Below are 26338 nucleotides of genomic sequence, written 5' to 3'. Positions count from 1 at the left end.
GTTTTGTGCGCAGGCGCGACGAGCTCGCGCACACTGCGCACGCGCCGAGCCGCTGCTTTTAGGCGAAAGAAGACCGGTCTTGGTTGCCAGTGCCTGTCGACAAGCCAGACCGCCTGGCTTCGTAATGACCGAGAAACTGTCTTTTGGAGGTAATACCTTGCCATCGCCAAAGCATGACAGTTCTGAAATTAAGTTCATGAAATCTCGCCCACCGACAGCTTTTCGTTGTGTTCATCCAGATGTCCTCAGACTTTCAGGCTTGAACCGCTAATTTCTTTTTTTATTTACTCCCTTCTTCCTCTCCTTCCTTCCTTTCTACTCATTTTGGATTCTCAGGTCCATAACGTGACGCAAACCTCCCCTCCCTTGCCCTTCTGTGGTACTAACTACTTTGCAGGTTAGTGCAGTGCTAAATGAATGACCTCCAATTTAATTGAAATATGAGGTGCTAGTCAGAGGTTCGCTCTCCCTTTTCTTCTGTTTTAAACTGGAAGCTATTCTATTTCCCTAATCTCAAACCTCCAACCTTGACACCAACCCTCTCATTCTGATCAGGTGACTTTGCATCTTATTTCAACAGAGAAAACGGACCTCCATGCCACCAGACCTGAACACAAGCTTTGGTTTGCCCAATATCCACCCTCCCTTCCTTTCTTCTCTTCTGTTCAAGAGAGAATCGGCTCCCATTTTATTTATTTATTTATTTGGGTGAAGTAGGAAAGAATAGCTTTATTGCTTTGCTAGGCAAAGGGACACAGCGGGCTCGTGCCCTCAAAACTGTGTCTGTCTTCCAGTTTAAAATCAGTCCTTCAGTCAGTGTTCTTGATCTCATTCTTTTTCACTTTATTGAGGATTTTGCCCCATCAACCGTCTCCATTCTGCCCTGTACCTCCAACTTTTCTTCTTAGGCTTTTTCCCTTAAGAAGAGTTAAACAAACTTTAATCTTTCCTGTTAAAAACCAACCAAACACATATGTAGTCCTGCAAAACACTCTGTTTTATCTTTCAAAGTCAAATTTGAACCTGAATTTCATTCACCTTCACAGAAACCTCTCTGACCAGTTACTGACTTTATCAGTAAATCCAACATCCACTTTTAACGCCCTTAGCTTCTTGGCAGGATTTGACTCTGCTATCTACTGCCTCCTTTTATAAAATACATTCTCTTGGTTTTTCTCCTATCTCTCTGGCAGCTGATTTCCGGGTGGTTTATAGTCACACTGTCCTTTCTGTTTCCATGGTGCCTAAGGGATTGAAACACTTAACAAGTTTATATATGAGTTATTTGTGAACTCCACAAGGGTAGTAATCGTATCTTATACCCCTTAATGTTCTTAGGCCCTAGTAAACATTTCTAGTCATCAATGTTTGTTGACTAGTAAATAAATGAAAAATGGAGAAGTTAAGAAGACTTGAGGCTCTTTTTCCAAAGGTGGTTGAAATCAGTGAGATCTGTTAAAGTCCGCTGTCATACAACATCCTTCATACCACAGTATAGGATTGTTTGTCCCCTGTGAAACAGGAGTGCAGGGGGCAGGGCACAACCTTTGAAAGAATGACATGACATAAACTGATTAGAACCAAATGGATCCAAGATGGCAGACAAGTCGACTTCCACTAGACCTTGAGCCTCAGTATACACTCACTGTAACTCATCAGCAAGCTAAATGACACACCCACAGGCACCATGACTGTTCCAAGGCCAACCATAAGGATCAAAAAGTGGGCAGTGGCCCAATTCTGGAAATCCCCGCCCCTTCCTGAAATAGCTGGAATACTCCTGCCACTTATTAGCCTATGAAATTACCCACCCCTATAAAAACTGACAAGCCCAAACCCTGGTGCTGCTCTTGCCTTCTGAGATGGCCCACACTCTGTCTGTGGAGTGTGTTTCTCTCTAAATAAATCCCCTATTTACCTATCGCTTTGTCTTTCACTAAATTCTTTCTGCCATGAGACCTCAAGAACCAGGTGTGTGATCTCAGTTGGAAGACCGTGGGTTTTGGCTGGGTTTGAGTCCCAGTCGCGTGGGTTCAAGTCCTAATCTGGGTTTAGGCTGGGTTCAAGTCCCAATGTGAGGTGCAGTTTCACCTGTACCCTCTCCTCCATTTCCGCTTTCAGAACATGATCTCTGGAGCACAAATTTGCCCTTTGTAATTATTTCTCCAGCTTTCGTATTTCTGCTTTCCCCCTGTTTCTCAACGAATTTTTTAATTCTTTGCCCAAAGTGTTACCCTAAGTTTTTTTTTTAATGAATTTATTCATTTTATTTGTTTATTTTTAGCTGTGTTGGGTCTTTGTTGCTGTGCACAGGCTTTCTCTAGCTGTGGCAAGCGGGGGCTAGTCTCCCTTACGTGGGCTTCTCATTGCCGTGGCTTCTCTTGTTGCGGAACATAGGCTCTAGGCGTAAAGGCTTCAGTAGTTGTGGCACGCAGTTTCACTAGTTGTGGCACACGGGCTTAGTTGCTCCACAGCATGTGGGATCTTCCTGGACCAGGGCTCGAACCCGTGGCGGATGGGCAGGCGGATTCTTAACCACTGCACCACCAGGGAAACCTAACCCTAAGTATTTTTAAAGCAAAATAACATTTTAACATTTAATAAAATGAAATTAATACGTTAAAACACATTGGGAACTTTGAGGGAAAGATAGCAGATTGAACACACATCTTTTGCTTCCTTTCAAAACTCCTTTGAAATAAGTAAAGAGATTTTCAAAAAGGCATAAACCTTTTAGAAAGGGTGGGGAGAATGGGAGAGAAGGCAGAAACAAAATCTTGAAACTTGGAATACAAAAGGCAAGTGGTATACAGCAGTCCTAAGAGCTGAGTAGTCAGAGACAATAAGCTATTCAGTTCACACTGCAGAAACCCCCCGAATCTCAAGAATTTGTGGTTGTAGGGATCTCTGGAAATAAGGGAAGGGAGGAGGAGGAGAAGAGCTAGCAAAAAAAGACTGGTTGAGATTCTGTTTAAGAAATATTCAGGTCCTTACAGCCCAGCAATTACCCCTTACTTATCCCCAAGGGATAGAACAATGGTAAAGCAGGGTCTCTGCATTGAGGATCACCAGACAGAATTGAGGGAGGAATACCCTACAGAAAATAGGTAGATTAGCCAAACACATGCCGGGTACTAAGACCTTCATCGCACTTAACTCTTAAAATACTGGCAGCCAGACTTTTTTTTTTTTTTCCTAGTAGAGAATAGGGATAGGCTTCTCTGAGGAATGTGACCAGTCTAAGAGGAGAGATCTAAGGAGCCCCAATGAAACTGATTCAACCAACTTGGTCATCCTTCAGTGAAGTACACATGGTCAAATCCACATAGGCCCTTGGAACTTCAAATTACTTTTTTAGTTCCCCAATCCTAAATATAAGTAGATAACCAAGAATTACCAAATAACAGAGAAATGCCTCTAGTATGAAAGATATAATCCAAATTAAACAAGCAAAATGGCAGATTAGAGGAAACATGGAGAAGTCAACTAAAACCAAAACAAACCCAAAGTATTATTATTACTATATCCAGATAAAATAAGAAATAGCAAACGTGACACAAAACAAGGAAACAAAAGAATATATATTCAGAGAACGAAAAACAGCTGTTGGAAATTAAAACTGTGATAGCAGAAATGAAAAAACTTGGAGAAAGATGAGACTGATGAAATTCTAGCTGTGTCTGAAGACCTGAGAGGAGATTTAAATAGAAGACCTAGATAGCAGTGGGGATTTAGAGGTACAAACTACTATGTATAAAATAAATAAGCTGGGAATTCCCTGGCAGTCCAGTGGTTCCGACTCTGTGTTTCCACTGCAGGGGGCACAGGTTCCATCCCTGGCAGGGGAACTAAGGTCCTGCAAGCCGTGCAGTGTGGCCTAAATAAATAAGCTACAAGGATATATTGTACAATACAGGGAACATAGTTAATATTTTATAATAACTATAAATAAAATATAACCTTTAAAAATTATGAATCACTATGGTGTACACCTGAAACATATAATATTGTACAGCAACTATACCTCAATAAAGAAAAAAAAGACCTAGAGTTTGGGAATTGAACTAATGATAGAAACAAAGAAAGCTAAGCCAATTTAAAAATCATGCAGGTATTAGCTCTAGGGAAAATAAACTCTTGCATAAGAGAAGAAAGTAATTGTATTTATGGCTATGTAAATACTGAGTATTGATCTAAAAATATATATGTAATTACACTGGAAGGATGGGTTTTAGGGAAAGGTGCCATGTATGACAGAGATGGAGGAGAAAATAGAACTTAATCCTTAACTTGCATAGTGGGAATCAATATCTTAAAATGGAAAAATCCAGAAGGAGCAATACAAGCCTAATACTTAAAAGCATGGGAGTAAATATAAAATTCTTTTTTTTTTTGGTCATGCCACACAGCTTGTGGGATCTCAGTTCCCCAATCAGGGATTGAACCCGGGCCACAGCAGTGAAAGTGCCAAATCCTAACCATTTGGAACTCCCTAAAATTCTTAACATTAAGCTAAAAGAGTAGAAAATTGTGCATGTGAAGGGGGAGTTACATCTTTCAAAACAAACCTTGTAGAACTATCTGACTCTAAACATTGAGAATTTATAACCTTGTTAAAATTTAAAATGATTCAAAATATAATTTGCCTAAAAGACGTGCATTTAATTGAAAAACACTATGTCTATGACATTAGTCACTCATGATTGTAACTTTTAGTAATTCCCTTTAGCAACTTCTAAGAAAATATTTTTTAAATAAGTCCGCTATATACAAGTGCAAGAAATGTGCTCAGGGCTTAGTTACAATTAGTGCTACATGAAGAGCCCCGTTATCATCTGGAGTATCACTCTGCATTTCAAATAATATCCTGAGGTGAAACTAAGCAACATAGGAATTGAATTTCTTTTAAAAATGGTCAAACTTTGATATTGATTTTTTACTTCATTCTCAGAATAAGGGTTGAAATTTGGTTTGGGAACTTGATTGTATTAATATAACAGGTATAAGTAAGACAGATTTATCAATAAGCAGAATCGCCAAAAACTATTGCTTTCCCTCTTAAGCCAACTTTTGCTAATCTCTGATTATTTCTTCAGTCAGCCATTGTTATGGGTCTGTCCTGGTGCTTCTTGGATATATCCTATCTCTGCATCTGAGCTGTCACTCTTCAAGCCTCTCTCCCCTACCTTGATTCATTCTTCATACACCTCTGGAAATCCTGATATGAATAAACCCATATTCTTTTTTGTTTATTCATATCAAAATGGCCCCAGAATCTTGAAGCCTGAGGCTGCACCTGTATTGGGGCCCTCTGCTGTCCTCTCATGGCTGGTCACATAGATTTGAGACCTGACCCTTGGAACCCCAGAAGCTGCTGTACTGGAATCATGTGGGATCAGAGAGTAAGAAAAATCTCAGAGGGACTTCCCTGGTGGCGCAGTGGTTAAGCATCCGCCTGCCAATGCAGGGGACACGGGTTCGAGCCCTGGTCTGGGAAGATCCCACAGGCCACGAAGCAACCAAGCCCGTGTGCCACAACTACTGAGCCTGCACTCTAGAGCCCACGAGCCACAACTACTGAGCCCATGCACCACAACTACTGAAGCCCGCACGCCTAGAGCCTGTGCTCCGCAACAAGAGAAGCCACTGCAATGAGAAGCCCGTGCTCCTCAATGAAGAGTAGCCCCCGCTCGCCACAACTAGAGAAAGCCCGCACGCAGCAACGAAGACCCAACATAGCCAAAAATAAATAAAATAAAATAAATTAATTTTTAAAAAAAGAAAAGAAAAATCTCAGAATGCCCAGCATGGGGGAATATACTAAATAATCGGAGAGATTCAATCAGTGGATATTTATTGAGCACGTATCATGTTATAGGCACTGTTCTAGGTGTTTGGAATATGGGTGTAAACAAGAGTAAAACATTTCTGCTCTTCTTCCTGTAAGGACAGTGGCCCAGCATGGTGTGTCAGAGTAACACATGTAACACAGTAAAGAAGGTGTCCAGATGTGGAAGTAGGGGTGGCCCAATGAGGGGTATCAAAGCCTGAGTGGAGAGCATGTATTCCATGGTGTGGCAGTGTTGGGAGATTGGTTACATACAGGCAAATTGATCAAATATATGCATGTGCTAAGGATACGTTTTCAGGATATGAAGGACAATGGGTGCCAGGTTTCTCACTGTCATAGAAGGGAGTTACCAACATGAAAAAGGAAAAAACTAGAATTAACCTTGTGGTGTGGGATTGGAATTGGAGGTATTATACAAATTCAATTTAAATAGATAAATATTATGTCAATACACATATCCTCTAGCCCTGGCCATTGATGGGGCCTGGGAACAATGACACTCTAGTGCCCAGAGCTTATTTTTTAAATACCGTTATCCACTATGAGGAAGAAGGGCTCTTTGGAGAAATGGCTGATTCCAGGCTGAAGCAGGAAAAGAACAAGGTGAGCCTTAGAATATCTTATGCCAGAAAACAAAAAAGTGCACAAAGAATGATGGGGACATGTCAAAATGACACAGAAACTAGCTTGCAGAGGCTCTAGTGGCCAAATCAGGGACAATGTGAACATCAAAATAAATGATAGTAATGGATTATGACTCATTATAATTTGAATAAAGTAGGAAGCCAGGGGTCCATACTGATATAATAAGTAAATGCGTACATTGACATTTTGATGAGGAACAAAATTTCTCAAAGTACCTTACCCTCTCCCAAATACTTCACAGTGGAGGTGACTTGCAGACATCACCTTATTCAAATGATGAATGTGAACACCATCAGTAACAGAATATTTAAAAACTGCATGTCACCTGAAAGGATCCAACGAGAAAAGCACAATCACTTCTGTGTTATCCCTGCCAAAGATGCATAACCTAATCTAATCAAGAGAATATCAGAAAAATCTTAGGTCATTTTACAACATAGCTGGTTTGTGGTCTTCAAAAGGGTTAAAGTCAGCAAAGTCAAGAAAAAAAGTGAAGAAGTGATCTAGATTGAAGGAAACTGAAAAACATAACAACCAAACATAACACATGATTCTGAATTATACCTTTTAATTAAGAAGGACCTATGGGGACAGTTGATGAAATTGAATAGGATCTGATGATTAGGTGGTCCTAATTTGTCAGTGTTAACCTCCTGATTTGGATGATGTTTTGAGGTTATGTAGGAATTACACACAGAAGGATTCAGAGCCACTGGGCACCATGTTGACAGTGTATTCTCAAACTGTCAGAAAACATAAAAGGCTGTACTTGCAAATTTTGGGAAAGATTGAGATGATGTCAATGTCTTTAAAAAGTGGGAAAAACTCTTATTCTTTTGAAAGTTATAATTCAGCAAGAAGAGACAAATAAATGAGGAAGTAAAACATGTCTATCAAATGGTTATAGGCTTGAGCCCGGGGCACTCCCACAGTTAAAAATCAAACAGCAGAGAAACAGCCAGCCAAGAAGGACTGAGAAGGAGCCATCAATGAGGCAGGATGTAAATGAGAAGAAGCTGAGGAAGAAACTAGAAGTATGACAAATGCTGCTGAGAGATCAAGTAAGATGAACAGAAAACAAGTGATCACTAGAACTGGCCCCAAGGCATCATAAAAGGAGTCATGTTGGAGCAGTTTTCAGCTGAGTGAGGATAGCAGTCAGATGAAGACGAGTTGAAAAGAGAAAGGGAGGTGAGGACGTGGAGCTGGTAAATATAGATATATCTCATCCCACAAGTGCTGCTGTAAAAGGAAGCAGAGAATGATGCTGTAGTTGGAGGGTCATGTAGAGAATACAGAGAGTTCTTTGTAAGATGGAAGGTTACCAGGGCAGTTTGTACAGTGACGGGGGTGATCCAGCAAAGAGGGAGAAACTCAGGATGCAGGAAACCGCCTAAATTGGAGCAGTGAGAGGGCTTCGATGACGATTGCATGTGGAGACACTGCCATTGGCAGGAACAGAGGCCCTTCATCCTAGTAATAAAGGGGTTTGATGGGCCCAGGGAAAGATGTGACCTCTGTTAATGGTGGTGAGGAGGGGGAGAATTTTGTCTAAGGTTGTGTCTATTCTCTCAGTGTAATATGAGGCCAGGTCCTCTACTGACAGCAGAGAGTGTGGAAGGCCAGTGGCTGGGCGTGTGTGCTGGGACTTTGAAATGAGAGAAGTAAATAGTGATAGTCATTTTGGAGAGTGGGGACACCAACACAGAAGGATTGCAGAGAAGTGACTAAGATGACCAGGCAGACTTGAAGGCCCATTTGAGATTTGTGGTTATGAATTTAAAGCGAGGGGAGGGCTTCCCTAGTGGCGCAGTGGTTGAGGGTCTGCCTGCCGAGGCAGGGGACACGGGTTCGTGCCCCAGTCTGGGAAGATCCCACATGCCACGGAGCGGCTGGGCCCGTGAGCCATGGCCGCTGAGCCTGCGCGTCCGGAGCCTGTGCTCCGCAACGGGAGAGGCCACAACAGTGAAAAAGTGAGGGGAATTCCCTGACAGTCCAGTGGTTAAGACTCCACACTTTCACTGCTGAGCGTGCGGGTTCAATCCCTGGTCAGGGAACTAAGATCCCACAAGCCGCGCAGCACGGCCAAAAAAAAAAAAAAAGTGACATCTGTCAGCATGTTTTTGGATTTTTCCAGCAATATCCAGCTGTTTCGGTACAGGTGAGGATGTAGGAAACACTAAGTGTCAGATCATTTTTTTCCAAATATATACACATGTATTTCTTCAGAGATACTAAAGGGCTCTAAACAAAGAGACAAGGTATGAATTGCAAATCTTTTAATGAAAATGTTTGTATTTTTTACAGCATGCAGAATTTCACACCTGTGGTTAATTAGCAATTATTTCAATACTTGAAAACTCACCTGCCTCTGAATTTGTCATAATGCATGAATCTAACTTAATAAAATTAAGGAAAAGCAACAGGTCATCTAATCCCTCTTTATATTCCTTCATGACCAGCAAGACGCATAAATGAGTTCTTTAAAAGGGATAAGATAGATTGATATATAAATTGTGAGTTTATATTTAAAGCTGTGTAAATGCAACATTTCTAAGAAAACATTCAAATCAAAGGTCACACTTTATGGAAACAAAATTCTTAATTCAGGCTGTTTTTATTTTTAGCCACTTGGCACTCTGCTCTTTTTAAAATTTTATATTGCCCAACAAAGAGTGGTTATCTTTTACTGTTTTGGGAGATGACAGAACAGATGAAGGTGTCACATGCCTACACAAGTGGGATTTTGCCTAAGATCAATTTGTTTAAACATATTCTTTGGTTATATTTTTATTGCATATTGGGGAGTACTTATATCATTCAAAATTAAGTCTGGGTTATTTCTTTGATTAAGAACTGAATGTACTGGACATATATTTGATAATTAAGATTTTAGACAAATATTCACCAGCATTAGTTCTATTAGCAAACCAAAAAATATTGTAGGCCTAATATAAAACAATAAACACATGAGGTAAACATTAAGCCTCTTAGAAGAAAGACCATATGCTCCTGCTTCTGTAAAAACATTATTTATTTGAAAGAATGGTAGTATGACCTTTCGCTCAACTATTACTTCCTTAATGTGAAAAAGAGACAATGAGCTGAAGAAAGAAAACTCCACAGTTACACTCCGCAACCCTGAACATATGTCCTGAGATCTTGGTTTTGACAGTGACTTCTCCATGCCACCCTGCAGAGAAAGATGAAACACATGGTAATAAGGTTAAAACATACCTTCATTGTAATACACATACTTCAAATCCTTTGGGAGAACAAAATAGTTTATCAATACTGAAATACAGGCTACAGATCAATCCAAGTATTAAATGGAGATATGTATACCAAGTACTTCCTGTCTCTCCCCAAGCCTTCACTAGAGCACAGAATGCTGAAGAAGAATGTTGAGTCCCGTGTAGTCCACAACTGCAAAGTACATTCCACATTTACTTAATTACAAAAATAATTTCAAGATATGACAAGGAGTTCATAGAGTGGGGAAAATCTTAAAAACTCTAGAAATTGGGACTTCCCTGGTGGTACAGTGGTTGAGAATCCGCCTTCTAATGCCGGGGACGCGGGTTCGAACTCTGGTCAGGGAAGTAAGATCCCGCATGCCGCGGGGCAACTAAGCCCGCATGGCACAACTACTGAGCCCGAGCACCACAGCTAGAGAGCCCATGTGCTCTGAAGCCCATGCGCCAAAACTAGAGAGAAGTCCGCGCACGGCAACGAAGAGCCCATGAGCTGCCACGAGGACCCGATGCAGCCAAAAATAATAAATAAATAAATATTTTTTAAAAAGAAAAAAACTCTAGAAATCGCCTAAAAAAAAATTGAGGAGTAAAAGAATAAGATTCTGAATCAGTTAACATAGATGGTTTCTATGTGATACGTTGTTTAGCATATATACCTAAAGCTGCAATTTTCAGTTCTCAGTAGCATACGTTGGTCTTTGAAAATATTCCCTCACTTCTCTCATAACAGTAGGGTAAAACAGCTCTCCCCTTTAATGATTAACACATAGCATGCTCTGTAACAGGAACTAACATAGTGTTGTAGGTCCATTATACTGCAAACACAGAGAAACGAACATACAAACAAACTCATAGAAAAAGAGGTTGGATTTGTGGTTACCAGAGGTGGAGGTTGTGGGTGGTGTGAGGGGAGGGGATTGGATGAAGGCAGTCAAAGGTACTACAAACTTCCAGTGATAAGTACTAAAGATATAATGTACAACATGATATATATAATTAACACTGCTGTATGTTATATACGAAAGTTGTTGAGAGAATAAATCCTGAGACTTTGCATCACACACACAAATTTTTCTTCTATTTCTTTAATTTTGTATCCATATGAGATAATGGATGTTCACTAAACTTATGGTGATAATCATTTCATGATGTATGTAAGTCAAATCATTATGCTGTACACCTTAAACTTATACAGTGCTGTATGTCAATTACATCTCAATAAAACTGGAAGGGACAAAAAAAGCATACCATGCTCTAATGCCTTGTGGATCATTGACAACCCTCTTTGCACACCTTACAGCATCAGTGATGTCATCTTTCAGCAACGCTGAAAAAGAAGTGGTGAGAAATGGAAACAATGCTCATAGAAATTTCATTTTAAGTTTAGGTTCAGCCAGCTTCATTCTCTTAGGCTGAGAAAAGAACAACTAAAATTATTTTTTAAGAGTCCATGTATCTGTGAATGTGGGGGGAAAACTCTTTCTTCATTCCATCCCATTTGGCATGAAATAAACCATTCTGTTTCTCATTTACCAAAGTCATTGGAAGCTCTGGAATTATTCACTAATGTGATAGAAGGTTCTCTTTTTACTAGGCACTGTAAAAAACAAAACAAAACAGAAACAAACCAACAAGTAGAAACCGGTCTAGCACTTTTTTGCTCAGCAATTCTACTATTGGAAATTCACCCTAAAGAAATAATACGAGATGTACCCAAAGATGTATGTACAAGGTGTTTCATAGCAATTAATAATAGGGGAAAATGGAAACAGCCTAAGTGCTTAACATTAAGAGTTGGATTGATAAATTACAGAATATTTATAAAGTGGAATTCTATTCATCTTTAAAAAATAATAAAGATTGGTATTTGTTGACAAAAATAATTTTGTGTAATAAAGAGCAAATTGTAAAGCAGTAAATATAGTACAATTTCATTTTTGTTGAAACACACATTGCTTACATGTTTGTATGTGTGTACATATGTGTATAACATAGCTTTACATTCATATATGTAAGTGATACATATCCTCAAAGAATATATGTATACCAAAAGTTTCCAGTGGTCATACATCTCTGGGTAGTAAGAATGTTTTTTCAATGACCACAGATTATTATATAATACAGAATATTTTTTTAAATAAATTAACTGGATACAAAAGAATATTCTAAGACGAATGTTCTCTTTTAATATTTAAAAATTAACAATATCAATTTTGTGATACTTCTCCAGTATTTTATGTACTAAAGATTCCACATGTTCTCTCTCTTTTAAAAGGAACTGAATAGGGCTTCCCTGGTGGCGCAGTGGTTGAGAATCTGCCTGCCCATGCAGGGAACCCGGGTTCGAGCCCTGGTCTGGGAAGATCCCGCATGCCGCGGAGCAACTGGGCCCGTGAGCCACAGCTACTGAGCCTGCGCGTCTGGAGCTTGTGCTCCACAACAAGAGAGGCTGCGACAGTGAGAGGCCCGCGTACCGCGATGAAGAGTGGCCCCCGCTCCCCGCAACTAGAGAAAGCCCACGCACAGACACGAAGACCCAACACAGCCAAAAATAATAAATAAATAAATAAAATTTTTTTTTTAAAAAAAGGAACTGAATAGAATATTTGTTTCACCCCAATTAAACAAGTCCGTAAATTAACTTGTTAGAATAACAATGTTTATATAGGAACTATATTTTTTGGAGATGCAAACTAAAGAATTTAGAAATGAAATGTCATAATGTTTCTAATTCACTTTAAAATCACTCAGCAAAAAAAAATATATATATATATATAAAATATATACATAAAAGAAGTAAATATGACAAAATGTTTTACTGTTAAAGTACATGATGAGCATATTGATGTTTATTATACTAATATACTAATGTTTCTAATTTTCCATATATTTAAAACATTTCATAATAAATAAAAAGTAAAAACAATTTTTTAAAAAGGACCACACATATTCCTCCTCTTTGGTTAACTACTAATCCTTTCATTTTCCAATAAAGGAGAGTAGATTAAAAAAAAAAAATGACCACACACCAAATTATCCCTAAACCTCCCCAAACAAGGTAAGTAGGAGGAATGGCATTGTTCTTTTTTTTTCCTTTTTTTAAAATTTTATTTTATTTATTTATTTTTTTAACATCTTTACTGGAGTATAATTGCTTTACAATGGTGTGTTAGTTTCTGCTGTATAACAAAGTGAATCAGCTATACGTATACATATATCCCCATATCCCCTCCCTCTTGCGTCTCCCTGCCACCCTCCCTATCCCACCCCTCTAGGTGGTCACAAAGCACTAAGTTGATCTCCCTGTACTATGTGGCTGCTTCCCACTAGCTATCTATTTTACATTTGGTAGTGTACATATGTCCAATTGGCATTGTTCTTTACAAAGCATCAACAAGTCCAGTTATAATAAAGTGATGTCATTCCAGAAGCTTTTGTATGTTAGAAAACAGCAAACTTTTATGATACCAGCTCTTTAATTTCTTCCTTAAGGAATTATGAGAATAATAAAGAGTTTCTAGAAGTTAAGGTGGAGTTTTTCTAGGTCCCTGATGAACCCTTCAAGACCTTTTCATTTGTATTGAATCTCTATTCTTGTAAGTATAACCAGATGGATCCTGTGCCATCACTCAACATTATCTTGTCTTACCACTGCAGGGCATGCCACAGGCGTTATGTGCTCTTGGGGTTTTGCCATCATTACACCAGTAGCGGCTATTGATTTGAAATATCCCATAGTCAGTGCTTCGGCTTCCAGGATTGTAGTTTGTAGCTTGTGTGTTATAATTGCTTTCCCATTTGGCCAAACACATCCCTGAAAAAAACGTATTTTAAGTAATAAACAGCAACACCATATGATTTATAGTTCATAGCATAATTATATAGTTCTATTTAACTAATTCTATTTTACTAACGACTTTATAAAGATGTAGTTTACTTGTAAAATATTTTAACACTTTGGTGTTAAAGGGCCCTTAGAATTCTTTTGTTAGCAAATCATTTGGTAATACTAATGAAACAAGGTAACATATTTTTTAAAATATTAAAATAGCTGTTTCTTCCATTGCTATTACCCTTCCCCTGCTCCCATCCCTCAGGTAAGATTCAGCCTAGAATAGGAAAATCAACAGAGATGTTGAGTGGGTTTGGTAATTAGCAGCAGATGCATATGCTAATGCTTTTTATTAGGAAAAATAAGGATTTTCTGGGAGAAAGAAAATTTCTTATGATACCTAAAGATGAATTTGGATATCAAATTAGAATCCAGACAACAGGAGTCATAGAATAGGAAAGACTGTGTCATCCATCCACCCATCTAGCCATTTGCTCATTCATTCAAAAATAGTTATGGAGGGGAAATGTCTGAATTCAATCTGAAAAATTCAGTGATTACATTGGCAGATATGGACTAAAATATAAAGTAACTTTTACTTAGGGCACATCTTGAATTCTGTGGAAGAAAATGAAAAATAATCAACTAGAGTAAGAATAAAATGTCATTTCATGCTGCATTTCAGGAATCCTTATATAGATATTGACTGAGGGGAAATAGGTTCCTACTGTCCCTGTTTTAAGAATTCAATGTAATTTTTTAAAAACTTTGCTGTTAAAAACCCAACATCATGGTAGGGGGATTAAAAATGAAAAAAATACTACATTACTCAGGCTTGCAGAACCCAAGTTCCAAATTGGAAATGGCTGGAGTCCAACACCAAGGGCTTGATAGACATATCCTCGGTGCACAAATGAATCTTTGAGTCAGCTTACATGTGCCAGCGGGCAAATTTAGTGGCACTAGAAGCGTACAACGGGTCCTGGCATGCTTAAAATGGTACAGAATTTGGTCCTCCCATGCCTCAATCCTTCACCTGGTACATCTGATTCTAAAGGAACAAGTTGATGTTCTTAACCATTTTAAGTGTACAAACCATCAAAGGAATAAAAAAGTCCATTCACTCAAAGTCCCTTTCTTATTCTTCATCCTCTATGAGTATCTGTTCCACACCTGGCTAACTATTTGGACGGATGAAGAAGAGTTAACTTACAGTTTGCCAGGCTGACTCCCCTATAGCCATCCAATCCAAGTCTTTTCAGAGTTCTGGCAAGCTCACACCTCTCAAAGGTCTTGCCCTGGACAGCGACAGAAAGGAGGAGAAGCCCCAGAATAAGGACAGCCTTCATGCTGACTGAGAAGCCAGACCTCCAGGCTGGCCAGGGTGAGCTGGCCCTGGTATTTAGCGTCTTTTCACTTCCTTCTTCTCCGAGTGGTCTGGCAGCTCCACCCTTTGAGACAGGTGGAAAACAGGAACCGTTTATTGGTCCACTGTCTTTAAAAGTTTTCTTCCTTATGTTTGAAGAGGGATATTCTGAGGTCCTAAGGATGACCTGCAAGAAAATAATGAAATGACATTGCTCAAGAAGAATTGGGATTAGCACTATTGCCAAAAGAGGAACTTCCTCCTATTTTATCATGAATTTCAGCAACTATAAAGGAAAAAAACTGAACATTTTACGTAACTGAAAATGAGCTCCAATCTTTGATTAATATTCATTTTCATTAAATTGTTTTATGTGCCTTCACTATGTTGTCTTCATCTTTTTCACTTAAAATTACTTTATATAATTTCCACAAAAGAACACGACACTCTGTTGTTTTGATAGTTACATAGCACAACACCATGCTGCTCAGCCAGATTCCTATACTAACTTCTTTGGTTACTATTGTAAACTCTTAATTTATAAACCAATGTTTACTATTATAAATAAGTCTCATGTCAACAACATTCCTAACTCCTTTCTGACAATGCCTTACTTCACATTTCCATGTTAGAACATAAAGGGTCATTACAAAGCAAGGGAACTTTATAGCAAAACCTACAGAAGAATACCAGAATATATCACCAAAAAATCTTGCCCTTTGGCATGAGAATGATTTTGAGCTGAAGGCAATTGAAAAGAAGCAGATCCAAGAAAAGTTCTCTGTCCTCCCCCTATTTTCTTGAAAGCAGAACATAAATTTGTGCAGAAATTAATCACCTACAACCCTAGACACTTAGCCCCAAGACAGCACCAGAGGACTCTACAAAACAACATCTACTGACTAGCTATTATCTTCCATTGGTTTCTTATATATTGATCATCCCACAATTTGCCACCCTTGGAAGCCTAGTGCTTGTTGCTCCTCTAAAAATATATTGTTCTTTGGTTAAGAGGATATGTAAGTCCAAGTTCTAGCCACCTCTTTGAGTTACTCATCCCTGCATTTCTTATAAGTATATATGAGATATATATATTAATAAACTTGTTCTCTTGTTAATCTGTCTTTTGTTCCACAGCCCCAGCCAAAAACCTAAAAGGGTAAAAGGAAACAAATTTTTCCTCCTGTACAGTTTCTGGTGATGGGACAGTAAAAGGCTGGAACACTCTACTCTCCCTAGAGACTGTAGTTTAGATATGGGATAACTGACAACAGACCAGCAGAAGGTAAGAATTCTTACCATGTCAGTCTCCCAGATCTCTGTCTGTAGTGGACAGTCAAGAGAGGAGGATAAACATTTCTCCTTGTCCCTTCCTTTCCAAATGCACAGTGGCATGAGAAAAACATTTGTGAAGATAGATCTTGAACCATGACTTTTGTGATTTTGTTGTTGGTAATCAACACATATGGGTATTGATTCTTAGCCCCCCAGAAAGAGTCATGTTTTCCTGTGTCTCTGTCTTTTGTGTCATTTGTCATAAGGATGAAAAACCGTAAGATGAGAATCTCCTTTTGTCTCATTTTATGTACTGAGAACTTGGCTTTGTAACCGGTGAGAATATTCCCTCTGGTTTCTGCCACTTTGGGGGTGCAGACTGTCTGTCAGGCTTGCATCAGCAGCTAGTCAGCCAGCTAAGAGCCTAAGACATGAAGTGACAGGCAACATTCTCTTTGTCGAACCATGCTGGCTCTCAGGGGAGTTTGTCTTAATAAAGGGTCTCAGTCCATAAGGGGCCTTTATCGCCTTTACCTTCATTGCCTTGTTTGTGAGGGAAAAATTCTCATCCCAGTATCCCCTTTCTGGTAACACAGATAAGTAGGTCAGTGATTTCAGGTGTCTCACTTTGTGGGAGATAGATGTTTCTCTGACACCTGTGACAATGAAGGTCTTTGCTTTCTTAGGCTACCTCTGGAGTGGCTCTGCATCTTGAGAGGGTTACATTTCTTAGGGGACACATTTTGTGTCCATGGTTAAGCCTTGAAATTGGTTTTAAGACATAAAAGAGGGCTTCCCTGGTGGCGCAGTGGTTGAGAGTCCGCCTGCCGATGCAGGGGACACGGGTTCGTGCCCTGGTCCGGGAGGATCCCACATGCCACGGAGCGGCTGGGCCCGTGAGCCATGGCCGCTGAGCCTACACGTCCGGAGCCTGTGCTCCACAACGGGAGAGGCCACAACAGTGAGAGGCCCGCGTACCGCAAAAAAAAAAAAGATTTACCGGTTTGGAGTCACAGTTGAAATAGGTATATTAAAGATTTGGACTTTTACATCTGAAAGGATTTTTAAGAGAGCTCTCATCTTAAACAGATGTCCTACTGGTACCTATGGGAAGATCAGATTGAAGAAAGGAAGGAAGGAGGGAAGGAGGGAAGGAAGGAAGGAAGGAAGGAAGGAAGGAAGGAAGGAAGGAAGAAAGAAAAGAGAGATACAGAGGAATACGTTGGCTAGTGTGAGAAAAAACAAAACACTTCCTTAACAAGATTAGGAGGGGAAGATCAGAGAACAAATGTCAAGAAGTGCAGGTGGCACTCAAGCAGGTGTACAACTTACGTAAATATTGATAGCCAGGAAATAGCTTTGAAGGTTCAGAAAATACACAGGAAGAGTTGATTTATTGTCCCTTACTCTGTAAGCAGACCCCACCAGGTCCAGACCTTCCCCGTATCTTGGGCCGGCACTACAAAAAAAAAAAAAAAAAAAAAAACCACTGAACTATCCTATCTTATTGTTAAACAAAAGAGAAACATTACAGTAATTATCCTAGATTTCTGATAGTAGGCAAATATGCCCGAGTTCCTTCTTAGATAAAACCTACAATCCTTTCTCAGTCCGTTGGAAATATTGATCTTACTATATCTTTGAAATGTAAGCATCCAAAGAGATAATTGTTGGAACTTCCCTGGTGGGACAATGGTTAAGAATCCACCTGCCAATGCAAGGGACAAAGGTTTGAGCCCTGGTCTGGGAAGATCCCACATGCCACGAGCAACTAAGGCTGTGCGTCACAACTACTGAGCCTGCGGTCTAGAGCCCGTGAGCCACAACTACTGAGCCCACGTGCCACAACTACAAAAGCCTAGAGGCCATGCTCCGCAACAAGAGAAGCCACCACAATGAGAAGCCCGCGCACCTCAACGAAGAGTAGCCCCTGCTAGCTGCAACTAGAGAAAGCCCGTGCACAGCAACAAAGACCCAATGCAGCCAAAAATAAATAAATAAATGCATTTATTAAAAATAAAAAAATAAAGATAATTGTTGGCTAAAGCAACCATGGGACTGGAAAAAAAAAGAGAGAGAGAGTTTTAAAAAGAAACTGCTATTTTATATTTCCATAAGCTCCCTTGCCCCAAATTTTGTCCACAGCCTCCATAAGATCATGTATTAAAGAAAAGTAAAATTCTTAAAAGTCTTTTCCACAAATATTGGTAAAAGCTTCAGCCATCTGAGCAGGTAAACTTAACTTGTTCAATCTGCCAGAAACACCATTTAGATCCAACTATTCTTTTCTTTTGCGGTATGCGGGCCTCTCACTGTTGCGGAGCACAGGCTCCGGACGCGCAGGCTCAGCGGCCGTGGCTCATGGGCCCAGCTGCTCCGTGGCATGTGGGATCTTCCCGGACCGGGGCACGAGCCCGTGTCCCCTGCATCGGCAGGCGGACTCTCAACCACTGTGCCACCAGGGAAGCCCCCAACTATTCTTTTATAAGCTAGTGAGTTTTGTACTACTGTACCTGATATGTGGCTAAAATTTTTAAATGAAATCTATAAGATCTCTGTTTGCATCTGTCTATGTGTCTATGTATATCTATATATGTATGTTATGTATATGTGAGATTTTTTTCCCTCTGGATAGTATTCCTAAAAACTTGTGAAAGAGCTCTATTTAATTGGCTTAAAGAAAATACAGGCACTTATATAAATTAAGACTAGTCAAATAAGTTTATGTTATCTCTACTAGATGCCTGAGATTATAAAATCATAAATTTAGCCTAAGGAAATAAAGTTACAACAAAAATGATTTTCTTCATGTATGTCAACGTGGTAGGGGAAAAAAAGCCATGTTTAAATGTTTGGGGTCTTTGCTTCTGTGATTTTTGCTACTTGCCTAGTTTATCAACAACAAAAATAACTTAAAATGATGGTTAACTTTTCATATCTCATGAAATTTTCACGGCAACTCAAGAATAATTGTTAAGAACACATGAATTAAATGGATGTAAGTGGGAGAAAAGTTTGTAAATGAATTTTGCAACAATCATTATGTTCTATAAAATATGTCTGCTTAAAAATAGTTTCCAAAATCTATTCGTAACCCTAACTGTATATGATGGATATTCATTGAATATCTAGATAATTTCCAAATAAGAGAAAATACTGAAACATTAATTGCCAAACATAGGTTAAGGTTATCTGCTTTTGACTTCTTATTACAGAGAAACTAAAGATATTTGGGTCTGTTAATAACATGTTCTTTTTGCCACTTTAAAAAAATTGTACTATAAAAAGGCATATGTCTCTAGAAATTGCAAAATGATGTATTCTTGGGAATTCCCTAGCAATCCAGTGCTTAGGACTTGGTGCATTCATTGTCGGGGCCCGGGTTCAATCCCTGGTTGGGGAACTAAGATCCCACAAGCTGTGCAGTGCTGCCAAAAAATAAATAAAAAGTAAAAGGAGCAAATAAGATAGAAGATGTGGGTTCTAGGAAACAGGGTTCTAATACAGGAAAGAGGAGAAGGGAAATTATAGAGATGAAGGGAGAAGTGTCCCTGTGGACTCCCTAGGGAAAACCAGAAGAGATGGCCTGGAATGTCTGAACCTATTGAAGGGAGTTTGACAACTCTGGCTGAGACTTTGGGTAATGAATTAATACATGAATAAATACATGGAAAACTAAGCAAACAGAAAAGTAAGGCAATTATTAACTCCAAGGAAACCAAAAAACTTAAGAATAGAAATACAACCAAATTATACCATCAAATTATACTCATCTGTGAGTGTGCAGTGTTTGTACTGACACTGATAAATCAAAATTGTCTGTATTAATGAAAAGAGGCATTGGCATGAGTTTTGTCAAAAGGTATAAATAATCACTTGTTAGTGAAGCAGTGTCATTTTCTTGAAGCCATTATGGACCCTGGAAGACCACGGTCAGGGCAGCTGCACTCACTGCATTCTCCAGCTGATGCCGTCCTTGTGTAGTTTGGCTCAGGGGTGCAGAGGACCTAGTCTCATCTCTGCTGTGGCAGCATGGCTGCTAGGAGAATTTGGAGGGGTGGGGCAGTTGGGAGGGCTGTGGCGGGGAACACCGCAGGGCTCTCTGGGGGAGCCCACATGTTGAAAGGTTAAGGTGGAGTAAATTCTTCTTCAACTAATGTGGCGTGTAACAGCCTTGTGAAACAGGACCAGCACACAGCTGCTCCCAGCAAGTCCAGCAGCCTGGCCACAGGTCAGAGTGGCTCCCTGTGGGGACACTCCCTGACTTAGGAGCAGTGCTTGACCCCAATCCAAAGGTGGCATTTTGTTGGCCCCTCAGGTATATGGGTCATTGAAAAATGGTAAATGGTTTGGGTTTGCCTAATCCAGACCACTGTATTTTTTTCCTCAAGGATTAGTGACCATTTTCTCTTCTTTTAGCTCTCGATATCCCTGTAATTTCAGTTCCCACTCTTTGCAAAATAGATCAAACAAGATAATTTCCTGTGTTCCCTGACACCATCCAAACTCCAGAAATCATCTAACTTTTGTACTTGATTTTCTCTATGGTCTTGCTGTTTTTGTGTTTTGAGTCAGGTAATTGGTTCATAACAAGAAAAAATAATACTATTTAACATACACAAGAGAAATTATTTCTACTATGGTAGCAATACTGTGCTGTAAGAGTCTCTAGTTACTGTGCTCTAGCACAGAGCCACAAGTTACTGACCCATCAATTGATCATTAAGCCTAAAAAATACTACTAGCCTAGTAATCTGCCATGTACTTTACTGCTAGTCATAGAGGAGACTTTACCATTCCTGATACTTGCCACGTACTCACTCTCTTCTCTGTCTTCATTCCTGCTGTTTCCTCAGTGTACTATGTAGACAACGAAAGAAATGTTAGGATATCTGGTGGCAAAGAGAAAGTTGGAGGGGTGAGCAGGACCAGACCTGGAAGCTTAATCCCCAAAACTGTGAGATTTAGCGCTTAATCCCAAAGACAATGGGAAACTATTCATGAGTATTAAACCGGAGAGTAACTGGATCAAAATCTTAACGAAACAAAACACTCTAGATTGGATTCAGGGATTGCTGCTACTAGAAAACTGGCAAGGAGTCCAGATGGCAGACAAAGGTGGGGGTGGGTAACAGAGAACTGGGAGTGTTTCAGAGATATTTAGGAGGTTTGAATAATCAGGATTAGAGATTATCCAGACGAGTTCAAGATACAGGGGAAAAGGAAAGGTAAATACTACTAGCTTTTGTTTATCAAATGCTTATGAAGTGTTAACCACTTAATAAACATTACTTATAATTCTTACAGGGGTCTTAAAGATAGGTATTATATCTATTTTACAGATGAAAAAATATATGTCCCAGAGAAGAAAAGTCTCTTGCCCAAAGACATATAGCTAGTGAGTGGAAGAGCTGGGATTTGGATTCAGGTCAGTTCCATGACCTTTTCAGTTTACCACATTACCTTGTAAAAGTTGAAGTGAATGGGAAGAAATTCTACCGCGACCCAATTCTCACCCTTTGACACACTATAACTTCTTTGTCTACTTCTTGTCTGATTTTAGCTCCCGATATAGTTGTGCAAACCCATTTTATGTATTTATTTTAAAAGTGTGATTTTTCTCTAAGAGGTTGATCTAACACCAGGCAATGCCATGGAACAGTTAAGAGACTATTTAAAAATCAATATTCTTGATATGTGAACAACTGATAATTGTGGCAAGCTTTTGATTTCTTTGTGAATACTTCCTTTGTACTATTACTTCTGTTATCATTATGCAATCAGAATTTAGGCTGGATCTCACTTCACTTCCTCCTTTTTTTTTTCCCTGCCCCTTTTCACATTATGAACAAATACTTCCCTTCCCACAATCGGTCAGGTTACAAAATCCTTTCTCAGTTTACACAACAATTGGGCATTCATCATTGAGAAATTATAATGAAATAGGTAACTGACTTTTCAAACGTGTTAAAACAGTCTTGTTTACAAAGAGATGAAAATGCTCCCACTTTAGTTTCCTCTTTCCAGAAGAGTATTCTGATTTCATTTCTCTATTAAGTATGACTTTTGGGTTTCAGGTTTGTTTGATCTTTTTATTTGTGCCAGTGCAACTGCATAATCATTAAACTTCTTTCATTGAACTAGAAAACAATGATTTCAATCCGTACATTAGCTCTGGTAACATCACAAAATGTTGGGGGAGGAGAGAAGAAATTGTTGTAAATAGGGGAATAAGGTCATGTATTTGGGTTGTATTTTCCCCCCTCTCGACAAACAAACATTTTATTGCTACCCTTAGCAAGTAAATAAGATAATATGCTTAACTTCTTATTAACAACAATTTATATGTACACATTTAATTGAAGATGGTGCTGTTCTTCCTTTGACATCACTCTAAGTTGTTTAAGATGCAGCCACACATTTTCTCACCCCAATCCCCCATCTCAATCCCCCATCTCTCAGGTCAATATCATACCTCTGTGAAGTGGCTGGTTTGCTGGCATAGGAGTGGTCTATTTCCAACTCAGTCAGAAAGGAACTGAACTCACAAACATAGCACCATTTACACACAGGTCTCACAATGACCTGACCCAAAGATGATGAGGGCTAGTTATCAGTGCCTTACACATTTATTTTGGAAAATAGTTTCTTTGACTGCCGATTCATAATGATTTTCAATTAAAGAGTAACTTAGTAAATTAGAAATACTATACAAATATAGAATGGTAAACTCTAACCTGCTAAAAAAAAAATGAATGGATGTTTTAACATCTAGGAACTTAAGATAATTTTCAGTTTCCTCATAAGAATACTATCTTCTAAAATGGAAAAGTTTACAGATATACATACACACATGACTACTAATTTTTGTGAAAAATAATGGGAATAAAATAAACCTAAATACAGAAAAACTACACTTAAAATATCTTCCTCATGTAAGAAATTCAATTCACTGCAAGTCAAATATGCTCAATGTACTCTGGTATGTGAAATCTAGTTTAGATCTGAATTTTGTGACAGGACTACTGACATGGCTTTCTAAGTAGTCCCCTTATGTCCAGTTTTTCTCCCCTCCAACCTACTTTGCATCCAGAGCATGCCAACCCTGAACTCAGAGGACTCAGAGTTTATAACACACATATGTCAATCACATGTAATCTATGGCTTTATTGTCTATTCTGTGGTTTGCTGTCATATTGTCCTCATATTCATCATGATGAGCTCTTTGAGGACTTATGCTCCTTTAAGATTTCTCCTCTGCCATCTCAGAAAGAAGCACACTCATGTGTAGACATTCAACAAAACTGGTAAATTCCCTGTATAAAAAATGCATTCCACCTTCAATTAAGGTGTTATTCTTCTCTCTTGACTACCTGTGTTAAAACAGTGTTTAAAAAAAAAAAACCACAAAAAAAAACAAAAAAAAACCCACAGTGTTTTGACATTACAAATGATGCAAGGAAATAATACAAACTTACAAATAAAAAACAACTACAAACTACATAAGGATGTGCTTCTCCAACATGAGAAAACAATTACAAAAAGGTAACCTAGAATTTTAAAGAAAGAATCATTTTTTTATAAAGAGTTAACTCAGGCCTCTGGAATAAATTAGAAATAAGACAATATGTTTGAGACACAGGATTCCTCATGCCAATATATGTAAAAATTTTTGAAGGTATTATTCAACGCTTCACTATAGTAAGGGAAAAAAATTTCTACTTCAATTGTCAAGAAATTATACATGAATAATTGTATTATGGAAGAAGGTTCTGTGTACATTTGGTTGTAAGTTTAGGAATTTGTCTATTAACTAATTCAATAAATAATAAAAGTTGATTGATTGAATACTTTCTATGTTAGAGGCACCATGTTAATGCTGAGGATACCAAGGTGAAAAGGCATGACTGTTTTCCTCTACAGGACATGCAAACCAACAATTACAATCCAATATATAGTTGCTTTATTGTTGGTCTGCACAGAGGGCTGATGGAGCACAGAGGGGACCTGAAGTCAGTGGGGAAGAGACAGTGAAGGCTTCACAGCATTTCAGCTGGATGAGAGTTGGAGGGAGAATAGGATTTTGTTTGGTGGGCAATTGGGGTAGGAGACTTGTGATAGGAACTTCCCATGTCTGGTTCTCTTCCTTCCAGGCAGAGGGGAGGATTATACTCCCCTACTCCCTTGAATTTAGGAAGAGCTATGTAACTAATTCTGGCCAATGAGCTATGGGTAGAAATAATGAGTCACTTCTAAACTGTTAACATTTAAGTGCTAGTGCAAAACACTCCAGTACTTTTCTATCTGCCTTGGCAGCTGGTGAAGTTGTATGTGCCAGAAGGTTTAGCTACCTGTTGGTAAAACCTCTGTCAGCCCAGGTGCGTGAGTGACTGTGTGGAACAGAACCACTTGCTGAACTATGATAGATGATTGTGGCATGAACAAGAAGTAAATCGTGTGTTTAGCCATGGAAATTCTGGGAGTGTTTTGTTATTTCATCATTTCAGATGGAGGTAAAACAATTTTAAAAACAAAGGAAAGGGAGGGAGCTGCTGTCACCATATCGTTGGTCGCCACCCGCTCAGGGCCCTTTTGCGCCCGTCCTGTCGGCCACTAGTGCAGGCCACGGTGCCCGCCACCTCGGAGTTGCCAGTGCTGGACGTGAAGCAGTCCTTCCTGTGCTGGGAGTCACCGAGTGGTCAGGCCACGCAGGCCAGCTTTTTGTCGCCTCCGTGGGCCTCAATGTCCCTGCTTCTGTTCGTTATTCCCATACGAACGTCAAAGTGCCTGACTTCTCTGACTATCGTCGTGCTCAAGTGTTAGATAGTACAAAGTCTTCAAAAGAGAGCAGTGAGGCTACAAAAGGTTTCTCCTATTTGGTAACTGCAACAACTACCGTGGGTGTCGCGTATGCTGCCAAGAATGTCGTTTCTCAGTTCGTTTCCAGCATGAGTGCTTCTGCTGATGTGTTGGCCATGTCCAAAACCGGAATCAAGTTACCCGATATTCCAGAGGGCAAGAACGTGGCTTTCAAATGGAGAGGCCAACCCCTGTTTGTGCGCCACAGAACCAAGAAGGAAACTGACCAGAAAGCTGCAGTTGAAGGACTTCAGTTGAGGGACTCACAGCATGATTTAGAACGAGTAAAGAAACCTGAATGGTTTGTCTTGATAGGTGTTTGCACTCATCTTGGTTGTGTACCCATTGCAAATGCAGGAGATTTTGGTGGTTATTATTGCCCTTGCCGTGGGTCACACTATGATGCATCTGGCAGGATCAGGAAGGGGTCTGCACCTCTCAACCTTGAAGTTCCCTCATATGAGTTCACCAGTGATGATATAGTGATTGTTGATTAGAGACCTGGACTCAAGTCATAGGCTTCTTTCAGTCTTTGTGTCACCTCAGAAGAGTTATTTGAGAACAAGCCTTCTGCACTTCAAATTAGTTGATTTGAAATATTTAAGAATTGCTAATAATGTGTTTGCAAACATGTGAAGTAAATTGAATTTCATGTTGAATACTTTCAAGCATTCACCTAATAAAGCCACTGTTAAACACTGTTATGCTCAAAGACTTCAAAGGTGCAGTGTCTTTGATAGTTAATTCTAATCAAAAATTACAGACTGGTGTATGGAGAGAAAAAAAAGAAAAAAACAAAGGAAAGGGAGAATAGACAAATCTCCCATGCCAAAGTATTCCAAAAAATTTATGTAGATACTCTGCCCTCAAGAAAGTGGAGTGTAACTAACCACTCCTTAAGTGTGGGCTGTGCATAGTGACTTTCTTCCCAAGAATATAGCATGGAAAGGAGCAAAAAGAGTAATTTTACTGCAGAGAAACCTGACAAATGCTACTTCAGCCAGTGGATCAAGGTTAATATCAACAGTAATAAGTTATGTTGATAGTATGTATCCTAGATACCATGTGATGAAACTGGTATCTGTGGTCTCCCTCCCCAAAACACATAATCCTTGCCTAGTCATGAGAAAAACATCAGACAAATCCCAGTTAAGCGTCATTCTACAAAATACCCCATCAGTGCCCCTCAAAACTGTCAAGGTCATCAAAAACAAGCAAAGTCTGAGAAATTATTAGAGCTAAAAGGAGCCAAA

At 39.3% G+C, this 26338-nt stretch overlaps 1 protein-coding gene, 1 long non-coding RNA gene and 1 pseudogene across 2 annotated transcripts; 2 read left to right on the top strand and 1 right to left on the bottom strand.

The window, feature by feature from the left end:
- Positions 1-10: 10 nt before the first annotated feature.
- On the top strand, positions 11-12326 carry LOC137202188 (uncharacterized). Its single transcript, XR_010932484.1, has 2 exons — positions 11-149; positions 12029-12326. It is a non-coding gene; the product is annotated as an uncharacterized lncRNA (long non-coding RNA).
- LYZ (lysozyme) lies at positions 8761-21921 on the bottom strand. Its single transcript, XM_067697302.1, has 6 exons — positions 21021-21921; positions 17559-17685; positions 14799-15138; positions 13403-13567; positions 11002-11080; positions 8761-9689 (listed from the first exon to the last, which is right to left on the bottom strand). Exons 3-6 carry the CDS (start codon positions 14932-14934, stop codon positions 9623-9625), a joined length of 447 nt encoding a protein of 148 aa, XP_067553403.1. The 5' UTR covers positions 14935-15138; positions 17559-17685; positions 21021-21921; the 3' UTR covers positions 8761-9622.
- Positions 21922-23198: 1277 nt separating this feature from the next.
- On the top strand, positions 23199-25851 carry LOC137202925 (cytochrome b-c1 complex subunit Rieske, mitochondrial pseudogene; annotated as a pseudogene).
- The last annotated feature ends 487 nt before the right edge of the window (positions 25852-26338 follow it).

Source organism: Pseudorca crassidens, chromosome 11 (assembly GCF_039906515.1).
Source record: "Pseudorca crassidens isolate mPseCra1 chromosome 11, mPseCra1.hap1, whole genome shotgun sequence".
NCBI lineage: Eukaryota > Metazoa > Chordata > Mammalia > Artiodactyla > Delphinidae > Pseudorca > Pseudorca crassidens.
This window is presented reverse-complemented; position numbering and strand designations above follow the sequence as displayed.